Below are 13461 nucleotides of genomic sequence, written 5' to 3'. Positions count from 1 at the left end.
ATTATAGATTCTCTGATGGAGAGCACCTTTGCCTTGCAAAGGAAAGAGATTATTCATGGTGAACCTCTTGTGTCTGAAATTAAAGACAGATGGCCTGCATTGTTTTTAAAAAACAGGTAATTTTTATTTTCAAATAATACATTTAAAATAGATCCGCTGATAGAGGTGGCTTTTAAACGCCCCTGTGTGTATCTGTGTTAGTGCTCTGTGAAGTGATGATCATTTCAGCCAATCACAGACATCTGTTGTGCATGTGAACACAACGGGCAATCAGAGGCGTTTAAGAATCCTTTTTAAAACTTCAGTACCGACTGTTACCGAAGTCAGTACTATTGACAACCCTACTTAAAAACATTCAAAATATATTTAAATTTCAGACTTAGAAACTTTCAGACTTAGATTTGAGTGTTGTCATGTTTGTTTGTTTGTTCCGCCCCCCAATATCACTGGTTTTGTTTGTTGATTTTAGGATTTTTTTTTCTTTTTTTTTTCTTTTAAAACTTTTACATTTTAATTGTCTGTATAGCCAAAGCCATATTTATACTGTTATATTTTTTTTTTTTTTCTTCAACTGTCTTCTTACAGATTGGAATTTATGCGCCTGGTTTCTACTGATCTCCAGCAGTCTTTCTTTAATGGACTTGACAAATATGTTACAAGACTTTTACAGATGTACAGAGTGCAAACTTTTTTTTTTTTTTTTTAGAAAATTGTTCGACAAAAACATTATGAAATGAAAACTGTTGTTAGATTTTTTTTAGATAATTGTTTGACAGATGTTATGAAATGAAAACTTAGTTTTCATACGTTTTTTTTTAATTTTTGACAAACATACTTTTTTTTTTTAGATAATAGTTACACAGTTAATATGAAATGTCAATGTTTGTTTTTAAAGGAGTTTTTATAGTAACCTGGCTCCCTTAAAGGTGCCCAAGAATGCTTTTTCACAAGATGTAATATAAGTCTAAGGTGTCCCCTGAATGTGTCTGTGAAGTTTCAGCTCAAAATACCCCATAGATTTTTTTAAATAAATTTTTTTAACTGCCTATTTTGGGGCATCATTAACTATGCACTGATTTTTTCAGCGCGCCGCCCCTTTAATTTGCGTGCTCCTTGCCACACGAGCTCTCGATTATATTACAGCACATTTACAAAGTTCACACAGCTAATATAACCCTCAAATGGATCTTTACAAGATGTTCGTCATGCATGCTGTATGCATGCTTTGAATTATGTGAGTAAAGGATTTATTTTGATGTTTATATTTGATTCTGAATGAATTTGAGGCTGTGCTCCGTGGCTAACGGCTAATGCTACACTGTTGGAGAGATTTATAAAGAATGAAGTTGTGTTTATGAATTATACAGACTGCAAGTGTTTAAAAATGAAAATAGCGACGACTCTTGTCTCCGTGAATTCAGTACGAAACGATGGTAACTTTAACCTCATTTAACACTACATTAGCAACATGTTAACGAAACATTTAGAAAGACAATTTACAAATATCACTAAAAATATCATGCTATCATGGATCATGTCAGTTATTATTGCTCCATCTGCCATTTTCACTGTTGTTCTTGCTTACCTAGTCTGTTGATTCACCTGTGCAGTTCCAGACGTTACTGGCTGCCCTTGTCTAATGCCTTTCATAATGTTGGGAACATGGGCTGGCATATGCAAATATTGGGGCATACACCCCGACTGTTACGTAACAGTCGGTGTTATGTTGAGATCCACGTGTTTTCCGGAAGTCTTTTAAACAAATGAGATTAATATAAGAAAGAGAAAGCAATGGAGTTTCAAACTCAATGTATGTCTTTTCCATGTACTGAACTCTTGTTATTCAACTATGCCGAGGTAAATTCAAATTTTGAATCTAGGGCACCTTTAAAAATGTAAGTTAATTCAACAAAACGCTTAGTTTGGCCAATTTGTACTAAACAAGTTTATTCAACAAAAATCTTAGTTCAAACAACTCCACGTTTGTTGGTCTCACTAATTTTATGTTGTTTCAACTTGAATTTAGGTTGGCACAACTTTCTCGTCTAGTTGGGCTTACTAAAAACTCGTTGGTTATACAAAATATAAAGTTGATTCAGCTTCGTAACTCACATTACATTACAACAATGCAAATCAAACTAATATAAAGTAGGCTACTCTTGTTGCAACTTTATATACAAACTAAAATCTGCTGATAGTAAACAATTGCATAGTCAATTCCAGAAATCACATGTTTTCCATGTTAGTTTGAAAGGATAGACTGTTATATTTACGCACATTTGTAACGTGATCAAAATGTGGACAATGCAATTATGTTTCATATGAAAGTGTGTGACTGTGTAAATGAAAGTGTCTGTGTTTTTGTGTTTTTTTATATATATTTTAGTTAAAATCAATGTATAACTTCTTCTTCTTTCTCTCTCTCTCTCTCTCTCTCTCTCTTTTTTTTTTTTTTTTTTTTTTTCCATCGGACTACCCTCTGATCCTTTTCACAAATAGAGCAATGAAAGTGAAACTGGACTTTCACTCTGCCAGAGACAGCGAGCAGGAACAGTAAGTAGACCCGATGCAGTCTGCAACCAAACATAACTGTGACAATATTTGTATGTGTTTGTCATTTATATGCGTATATATAAGTGTGAGAGTGTGTTTATCGTTGGGTTTCGAGAAGCATAAACATAGTGCTAGGTTAAATGATTGAATACCTTGTTAACTCAGACGTCATATTAAAGCTATTGAGAGCTGAAAGCTTTGACAACTGTTAACGAGTAATATTGGTCTTATTACAAGATTTTGAAAATGTTATTTCTTTGTAAAATACATGATTTCATATTACACGTGCAGCAAACATATTCGGTAGTGTTTTATTTTTTAATGAAAATGAAAATGAAAATGAAAGTGAAACCGATAAAGGTATTTGGTTATTTTAGCTAGCATAGGCTACATAGTAAAGAGCAACACTCTCGCTGGTGAAGTTGATATCATGGTCATGGATACGCTGATGATAGAAACAATATGATCACACGTAGGCCTATGACTTATTTGTCACATGGGCGGTTTCTTCTTTACGGATTTCTCAACCACAGAGTAGACTGTTTTGCCTCTGGATATTGTCAGTGTCGAGTCACGCTCTGTGGAGTACCGCCTCTTTTTGGGCGATTTCACCAAAATCACCGGAAGGCAAGCCTGCAACGTTTAAAAAACCGTAATGGCTAAAGCTAACGCTACGCCCCCCGCGGTACGCAGGGAATGAGACCAGGGGTGAGTTTCCCGAAAGCATCGTTGGTGAACCATGGTCGCAAGTCCCATTGAACTCTATTGGTAACGACGGAACTTGCGACCATAGTTCGCTTTGGGAAACGCACCCCTGGCCAGTTGCATAAACCGCTAAGACTGGTCTTACCAGTTAGCCATCAATGCTTTTTCTTTTAGACTGTTCATAACTTTTTCAAGTTATTTCCCTAAAAACGTAGATTTGCCTAATTTGATACCGAAAAGTAAGATTGAATGCCATTTGACTATCTTAAGACACTGTCTTAACATAATGGCTATGCTTATGCAACTGGCCCAGAGGCTGTTTTTTGAATCGATGTCAATGGATGAGAGGCTTCACTATGCTGATTAAACAGCTTAAAAAAGGGGAGTGGGGAAAATAGCTAATCATTTAATTAATTGACAGCCTGTTTGCCAATCTTCAGCATGTTTTACACTAAACAATACTTTTGCTGGGAACTATATGTAGATTTTAGCTTGATAAAAATGTATTTTTTCAAGAGAAGGCAAACTAGGGAATGTTGTGACTGATGTCACTGCCATTACATGATAGGCTGAGAGGTGCCACTCGTGATTAAGTTAACCATTACGCTTTCTCCAATGGTAAGAGATACAGACCCTCTCATCTCCCTATTATATACAATCTCTGATTTCACTCTGGCCGAGAATTGCCCCAAGCGCTCCCATAGACTTCCATTCAAAGAACTTTTTTTTCGAACTGCAGGCACTGCAATGCAATCTCTATGGGTTCCGGGAGTATGGCAAGCCGTTTTAACATTTAACAGCTAGACTGGATATGTGTTGCGGATATCTGTATTTCAGTTTTGCCTCGTCGAAAAGAACATTTCGGATCTCCGCAACTACATTCCTCCTATCCATAATTATCATTTCAGATATCCACAAAGACATTCTTCCTAGGACAAATGATGTCACTTTTGCCATTCATTTGTATGGGGTTTATCATTACAGATATCCACTATGTGAATTATGGATATCTGTAACTGAATTGTAGATATCTGTAATTCCAGTTTGAGATATCTACAATTTGATTCTGACTAGTCACAACTCCAGTTCAAGATATCTTTAATTCAAGTAGATTAGCACTGATTGGCACCATGCCATAATCACTAGTCATAATGACATTTGAGATATCTTTAACCTTCATTCTGCCTAGGCAAAACTGAATTACAGATATCTGCAATTGTCATTTAAGATGTGTGATGAGTTGAATGTCGTTTTCAATGACGTCATTGCAGATATCTGTAAATCAGTTTTGCCTAGTCAAAACTGCATTACAGATATCTCTATCTGTCGTTTCGACTAGTCACAATTACATTACAGATATCTCGAATGACAATTCCAACTATCCAAAATGTAATTACGACTAGTCTGAAGGACGTTGGTGATATCTACAACGTTAATTCCGGATAGTCGAACTTAACTCTTAAATGTTAAAGCGGCTTTCCATACTGGGAGGGCTCGCACTAACGTGCTTTCATCATCATACGTAACCTTAACTTGTGCAGCGATTGGTGGAAACAAACATACCTCTATAAAAAAAAATTTTAAGCTGAAGTGACATCCAATAATTTCCTCAGTGCATAATTTACATTTTGCAGTCAGGAGTGGACGAGCCTTCAGCAAGCACAAACTTCCATGAACGAGCGCCACCGCGCGCATGCGCACCAAACAGACAGAGTTCAATAGAGTACCTCAGGGATGACGTGTTTTTGTAGGCAAAACCCGGAAGCGAGTTAGCATTTTAGGACTTCCGGTTCCATCGCCCTAAAGTTAATGGGTTTTTAAATTGTTTTTTGCTAAATCACCTGAAATAAGGTCTGTGGTTAACAAAGCCTGTAAATATTTTCACGTTTTGATCTTTGAAATCTTTTTTTTTTTAATTAAATCGATTTTTTTTTTTAGATCCCAGCCCTATGGCATGCTTTAAACACTGAATTTTCCATGTTTTAGATAAGCAGTAATGATACATTATTATATCACTTGTTAAATAGTTATTTAACAATTAGCCTATTCATTCCTGCATTTCTCTGTTTTTTTGTTTTTTGTGATTTGTCATAGTGTTCAGCTGATAAAGTGATAATCAAGTGTATTTAAATTTGTTTCAGGGTAACTAAACAACACTCAGATAACCAGTACAAAAGACAGAGAAAGAAAGAAAAGCCAAAAATGATTCTGGAAAATGAAAGTATTGAAGGTAAGATTTTGGATTATTAAATTACTAAAGTAAGCATTATAGAGAAAACATTATTCATAACAAGACTTCATAAGATAGTTGTTGTGACTTAAAGGTGATAGGAGGATTTTTTCGTCGACTGAGAATCCAAAGACTGTTACTGAGTTTTTGAAATGAGCGCATGCGTAAGAACAGCCCCCCTCCTTCACAGCTCATTTCAAATGAACGCGGGACTTCTGGGCAAGATGGCGTGTTGAACAGTCGCTTGCGTCAGAGACGGAAGAGAAATTGTCCCAAATCTGATTATCTGCTGATAAAAACGCTCCAAACAATTAAAAAGTATGATCAAACCGGCCAGACTGATAATTATAGAAGGGGACAGTGAAAAAAAGCAAGCTGCGATGAGCACAAAGATCCTCGAACAGTCTACAGACCATGACTACGATATGGAGGTTAACACAATTAGTAAAAGAAAAGACTCGACTACGCCAATAACTCAGAGTAAGATTCCAGCTGGGAAAAAGAGCAAAACTACATTAAAGGAAAATGAGTTGTCTAACCTGACCATACTGGAAGCCATTCAGAGTTTAGAGAAGAACTTTAATGTGCAACTGACGCAATTGCGAGAGCAAGCTAAGCAGAGTAGCAGCATGATTGCTAGCCTATCAAAAGCCGTGCAGTTCAATGCTGAAGAAATGAGATCACTTTGCATTGAAGGTATTAATTTAAATAGTGAACAGTTTACAAATAAGTTTATTAGAAATATCTTATCTAAACAGTATTATCCTAATCAACTGAAAAGAAAATATGTTCTGCAAGACTTCAGTGTGGAAAAAGCGAAAAAAATAAGGAAACGATATTTATCATACCCAATTCTTCCCAAGGCTAAAGAAGTGACATTCAAAATCTTAAATGACATTTATCCATCCAACACCTTTTTACATGAGAGATTTAATTGGGAAAACAATTCATGTGGATTTTGTGAGAAAGACATTGAAACGGTAGAGCATATTTTTTTCAGTGTGAATTGGTAAATGAATTTTGGCTTTCATTTCAAAATTGGATACAATCTAAAGATATATTGATACATCCTTTGAATATGACCTTGATTAAAGTTGGAGTGTTTATAAATGATGAAAATATAGAATTTTTGATAAATAACCTGATTGTGTTAGGAAAACACTTTATCCACAGATGCAAGTATTTAAAGGTTAAACCCCATTTCACGGGATGGAAAAATGATTTGAAGTTATTTGCAAAATCCCTTCAATGGATGATGGACAGAAATGCCCTGAAACTTCTTTCGGCTTTGGACTCGTATATTTTATTAGATTAAGACCCCCCTTTTTTCTTTTTTTCTTTTTTTTCCCTTTTTCTCTGTTTGTTCTGTTTTTCTTTAAATGCTGTATCAACACGAAACACTGATTTATGATTGTTAAATATGCCTTAAATGTTTGTATTTGAATAAAGTCTATTAAAAAAAAAAAAAAAAAAAAAACATTCAAAGGAACGCCTCCCAAAACTCGTGCACGAGTATTGGAACACGAGTGTTTACCTCCGGCATTCGCTGTGTCGTGTTAGTGGATTCATTATGTCGGACTCACCGCAGGTAACTCATAATCTGCAGTTGTTATTCCTGTCTCCTGACAAAAACATTGCATGCAGCGCCTGTGGAGTGTGGAAAGTTACTGGAGCGCTCAGCCGCGCTCATCTCTCACAAGGAACGTCACGGCAGTGATTGACAAGCCAGAGGGCCAATCGTTTATGCGATGATCATGTAAACGATTGGCTGGTGTTTTTGAGGCCCTACCTCGTGCACAGATGATGTATATTAATATTACTTTCAGTGCACCTAATAAATAGTCTTTTATCAGTTAGTAAAGACAGTTTCAAGTAATATTGCAAAAATGTATAAAACAAAACATCCTATTTAGCACCTTTAAGTTATACCCCTGCTCGTTCTTCATATGTTTTTGGTCTTATCTTAGGCTACTTGTCGCAAAATACTAGGCTATAACCTTGTATTGAAACCTAAAGTTCATAGTCCAAAACTACGCAACAAAAAATAACACTCTGTTCTTCATCTTAAAGGAAAATACTTTATAATTGAGACTGGAACGTCATGCAATTTACGGAAAGAGATTTTAGATCGTCTCCGTCGACAAAGGCCTGGTTTGAAGGAGGTGCACACTGTGAGAGAGTGTGATGTGATTTTGGACTTCTGCACCATTTCTTCACGGGTCGGAACTGACATTGATGCTGCATTGAAAGATCTTAATAACCGTTCAGGTAACTTCAAGATTTAAGCGCCAGACAAGGACTTAAGATATTAATGTATAGACCCTATTAGTAGAAATACTGTTTACACATTTATCTTATTGTATCTTTATTTGAAACAGCATCCAAACCAGCTATTTTTATGGTGCTTCATCACACATTTGAGCCAGACAAGGTCATACCAGACAGCAGCAGTTATGTGAACAGGATGGATACACTCACTGTGGACTGTCTGTTCAATGAAGATCAGGGTTTGTTGAAATGCATCAGGAATGATGAGGCGCTGACCAAAATTGCTCAACCGTTTAAGCTTCAGGTTTACCTCTTTGAGTTTATTTTTAATGAATTTGTGTGTGAAAACTAATTATGCAGACATTGATTACTAACAACAACAACAATAATATTGAATTATAATGTAGGAGAAAAGTGGGCACAACTGTCACTCTACAGTAAAATACATCAGAGAACACTTTTTCCCCAGACTTACTTGAGCAATGAATACTGTACACTCTGAATAGGCTACTGTACAAAAAAAAATCCATAAAAATAGGGCACAATTTTCCATATTTAATTTTTACAGGTGTTTTACCTGTATTTTGAACTTTGTTGTGTTATTTTTTGTTAACGGAAATGTCCGTAAAATTACTGTATAATGTCCTGGTAATTTTCTGCCAGTACATTATCCTTTTTTTTTTTTTTTTTTTACAGATTTTTCTTTCTTTCTTTCTTTCTTTCTTTCTTTTTACAGTGTACAGTATCCATTCAAAGACTGAACGTTACAGACAATATCAGGATAAACCCTTAATTTTTGATGGCCTTGCACTGAAAGGGGACCACTCAAACTAATATTGTCATTCTCATGTAATCAAAATAGCCAGCACTTTTCTGCAACATTATTAATTGATAATTCAACAAAGTTGTCTGATGGCAGAGATTGAACTGACATTTTTGGATTAAAAATTTGTGAAGAAATTTATTTAATATTTTTGTACATTCTGAATGTTCATAACATTTTATCTAATAATAATATATGCTGTTTTCCCTTTAGAAACAATGTAAATGGAATATGAATGTTATCGTTACCGTTACCGTCACCATCACCATCATTATCTTGATTGCCACTGGTCTTCCTCTGTGGTACAGGTGAGAATCTCTCAACAAGCATGAGTAGATGATGACTGTATTTTTATTTGGGATGCACTATCCCAATTAACTATTTAATTTAACTGTTTAGTTCATATTTTTGTCTATGTACTTCTTTAAAATTATTTCTCTTAAAATGAAATGACAGATTGAAACATTAAGATGAAGAAAGAGAAGAAAGAGAACTTAATAAGTTGGAATTAAATTTAAGGGCTGGTGAGTATCAGATGAGAATATTTGGATAACCGTAACCTTAACTGTTAATTAACAATGAACTGAATTCAAGATCTGCATTTTTCCACAGATAAGATGGCATGGAACACAAACAAACAAGAGAAAGATCCATTTAATCAGTAACCCTGGATTTTTGAAATGACAGGAGCAATTGCTACTCATTATCATAATGTAATTAACAACATTAAATTATAATAAGCTTTAAAATGTGTTCAACCTATTTGATTAGATGCATGCAAATAAATATTTGTTATTGTATAGCATGAACATGAACATTAAGCTTGAGAAGTTCAGTGTTAAGATTGAATTGGATTACTTACATTGTACTTGTAAGGGGTATAAAACTATAACATAACGGTAATATAATGTTTTTGTTGGGGCTTAAATTCTTAGTGCAACGAACCCACATGTATTATGTTCATGTCATTTTATTTTTTGTGGTCTTTAAGATATTTTATCATTATTTGTATTATTTTTGTATGTTTGAACTTGTATATAATTTGAATTATGTTAAATGTAATAGGGTGTGGTTAAGGACTTAACAGTGTTTTGACAGTGTGTTCACTGAGTGATGTGTATATGACCTGTATACCTATGCTCACACTAAGCAATTAATCCTTTAATTAGTTCTACGTACCTGTTTCTGTTCATTTGATTACTCTCCTATGTATTTAAGCCCTCTGTTTCCTTTGTGTCATTGTCCAGTATTGTTTGTTAAGTGTGGTTATGTCCTGAGCTTCTTCCATGTGATTGTGTTCCTAATGGAATTTACCATTACCATTGCTATCCTTTGTGATGGTGCACTTACTATAGCCTACACAGCACCTGACATGATGAAATAAAATGAGTCTCAACTGTGAATGTGTTAGTCTTATTTATTGCCTCAGAATCTATGAATTCTACAAAATCTGAACAGTCATGAATCAGTTCTGTTCATGGACTCATGGACTGATTTTCATTAAGTTCTTAAGTCTCTCTGTTCTTTGTTCCAAGTGTTTAGTTTCTTTCTCCTTGACATTTCCCAGTGGCCTGACAGTCGTTCTGGCCTGCTGTGCAGTCATCTTGATGTGTGATAGGCTGATGAATTGATGAACCTCTCAGAATCTATGAATCAGGCAATCGGGGTGTGAATTTGACACCACCACAAGGCCCAACGTCTGTGACAATCGTGCAAAAATGGAGCATAAACGCAAAGCAGGAGCAGAGATGGAGCGGATAAAAAAGAAAAAAAAACTACAGTTAATAATTTTCCATCTTTACAAGAATTAAGAGTGAGCAGGGATTAAAAGATGGGTGGAAAAGCAATGATGCTTATGCTCTCCAGATCAGCTTTCAGTTCACCAACCATAAATCTGTCATCTGTACACAGACAAGAACTAAGCATTTTTTCTCTCTATATGTAATGTACTCATACACGATCTCAAGTTCCTTCTTGTGACCATAAATAGGCTTTAAAATTCAATTTGTCACCTCTTTTTTCTGGACTTTTGGGGCTATGAACATTAAATTAGAGTGTAGAAACCCAGATAGCAAAATTACTGTGGCCCAGATCCGGCTCAAACTTGATACTTTCATTGGCCCACATACATGGTATGGTGGCACTTGGGCAGTCTGTTCCTGTTTGCCAGATCTGGGACACAAGCAGCTCACAGCATAACCACATGTTAGCCAAGAACAAGCAAATAAACCAAACCAAATTTTTGGCATAGATCTAAATTAGTCATAAAGTTCTGCATCTTAGCCAGAAGTGGCCCACGTCTTTTCAATAATATTTGGGCCCTATTTACATTCTGCAATGTCGGCCATATTAGGCTGAAGTGGCATCATTGCCTGAAGTGGCCCACAGCTATGAAAGTTAAATGTGATAACACCTAATATGAAGTTACATCAATATGCCAGTAGGTGGCAACAAATGACTTAATGAGTAAATCATTGAATCTTTCCAGTGGTTTTGACTTCTTTCGGAACTATGTTTGTTATTGAAGCAAAAAAGTCACTTTTACTTCTTGCTTATTGCACTGTTGTAATCATCATACTTGCAATCGTTGATGTCTACTGCCGTGTTGACTATATTGGGAACAATAGCGTTCTTGCGATATTACATTCAGACAGTGTTTATTTATATTCAAATATATGTGCATGACTGGTTTTAGTAGTAGCTATTTAATGTTTTTATAATCAATTTATAAAGTTATTATAAAGGACTACCTAAAATATACATTTAAGCATCTCACTTATATCTTGTTGGTTTGAAGAAAGCAAATCAAAAGAAGATGTCAGATTGGGCACTTCATTCTCAGTCAGTTTACTGTATTGGTGTCTCACTGTGAAGACGAACACAAACAGGTAAGATGAAAAATTAGATTAAAATGACAGAAAAACACTAAGTACATAACTTAACTTATGAGGCCTATGCCATTTCTACCTTATATAACCCTTAAAATTAATTTTGTTGGTATAGCCTATAAATTAATTAATAGTTCAGTGATGTTAATTTTTTTACTTTTAAACCACTTAATTTAGATGTTACCTTTTTAGATTACCACTTATTATGGCACATGTTTTTCCTATTTACACTTAGTAAGTTTAAGGACTAATTTTCACATGATCAAAATCACAAAAACTGGAGTTTTCAGAAAAAAAAAAAAAAAAAAAAAACATGGTCTGGCTGCTTGGTTTAGTTTAGATGATAAAGCTTATATTCAATGAATCTGTAAGACTTACAAGTTACAGAGACTGTGATTAACAGAGCCATGAAGAGTATGACAGTGCCACACTGTAAAAAAAATATTTGTGTAAAATAACGGTAATGTGGCAGAGTTGGCAGCAATCTACTGTAATTCTATGGTATGAATACTGTGAAATTGCTTTACAGCTTCTTACCGTAAAAATAAAATACAGTATTTTACAGTATTTTTTTTATTTTACAGTAAAATACTGGCAGCAGAGTCACCAGCAATATACTGTAATTCTATGGTATCATTACTGTGAAATTGCTTTACAGTCCTTAACTGTAAAAAATACATGCTGTACATTTCTGTGATTATTTCAATTTACAATTCACTCTAAACAATGGTGAGGTAAAAACAACCCAATTTGAGTCATTTTGGCAATACAGCTGAGCTAGGTCAAAAAGGGAACTCCAAAATAAGTTGGAAATTAAAATCACACAGTAAATTACTACTGTAAAAAACAGGGAATGGTAATAGACTAATAAAAAAGGTTAACATTTATTTATAAGCAAGAACACCCAAAATGGACAAAAATATAGTACAAGCAATGTGAACATTTGTAAGAAAAATTGCAGTAATGAATAGGTCTACAAACTCAAAAACTCTGTTAAATAGCTTAACATTATACAGTTAAACGAAACTGTGTTTTAAAAGTTTATTAATCAATAATGTTTAAGAACAAATTTATAGCCTATGTTTTTTCTCCCGCCAACAAGCACTACAGCCAAAACCATCAGACTGAGTATCACAAAGAAATACACAGTCTGAAAGCCTATATAAACACTGAAATTTGGGTATAAATTATGAATTACAGTGAGTCGACAGGATTTTTTGTACACTCTCCGTTTAATCCTTTCATAATCACTCACTTCACACTCAAGCGCTATTCTGTCTTGTTCAGTTCCAGCTCCAAAATCACAGTTCGAGTGATCTGGATGTGAGAGAAAACACTCCGATCAAAACCTCCAGTTTTAAAAGAACATGCTTGCTGCAGTCAGTTCCCTCTCCTTTTCGCTTCAATTAGTTATATTTTCCACATATATTCCTGTCATGAGTGCCGCGAACACGGATAGGAAGCTCGTACTCAAACTCCTGTGAAACACCCGTTCAGCGTCATTGTGCTATTACTTAAAAAATGCACCGGCCCACAATTGTTATAGATCCCTTGTCTCCCTGGACTCCATTTCCCAAGTTCCTCCTGTTCTCCACACCTGCACTCACTTCCCTCGTCAGCTCCTCATCAGCACTCATCACCTGCACCTGGACTCTATTGTTAGCTCTCCTATATAATGCACTCACTCCCTGCACTCCTGGTCCGTTCTCTGTTTGTGTTAGTGTTTTGTATGGTGTTCTCTGCCTTCGTTTATATTAAAGTATTGAATGTATTGTGGAAATCCGTATCTGCCTCATCTCTACACCAGCAAACGTAACAGAAGAACGGACCCAAAAACGTTGGCTTTCCACAAAGGAAAGATGGAGACTTTCCCTGGCTCCCTGGCTCGTGCTCCTCCTATGCCCCTCATCCATCTGTCTACCGGCGATCGTCTCATCGGGCTCTTGCAGGTTGGTCGTTCGCTGGAGAGGTATGTGGAGGAGTTCGTTGAGCTT

General features: G+C 35.4%; 1 protein-coding gene across 1 annotated transcript; it reads left to right on the top strand.

Moving 5' to 3' along the window:
• The first annotated feature begins 2452 nt into the window (after positions 1-2452).
• LOC125269907 lies at positions 2453-9982 on the top strand. The gene is made up of 7 exons (XM_048192991.1): positions 2453-2553; positions 5400-5488; positions 7559-7756; positions 7867-8060; positions 8793-8887; positions 9036-9103; positions 9192-9982. The coding sequence occupies exons 1-6, from the start codon at positions 2504-2506 to the stop codon at positions 9046-9048; spliced, it is 639 nt and encodes a 212-aa protein (XP_048048948.1). The 5' UTR covers positions 2453-2503; the 3' UTR covers positions 9049-9103; positions 9192-9982.
• Positions 9983-13461: the final 3479 nt, after the last annotated feature.

This window comes from Megalobrama amblycephala, linkage group LG6 (assembly GCF_018812025.1).
Source record: "Megalobrama amblycephala isolate DHTTF-2021 linkage group LG6, ASM1881202v1, whole genome shotgun sequence".
NCBI classification, from domain to species: Eukaryota; Metazoa; Chordata; class Actinopteri; order Cypriniformes; family Xenocyprididae; genus Megalobrama; species Megalobrama amblycephala.
Note: the sequence above shows the minus strand (reverse complement) of the source record. Positions and strands in the feature narration are given on the sequence as shown.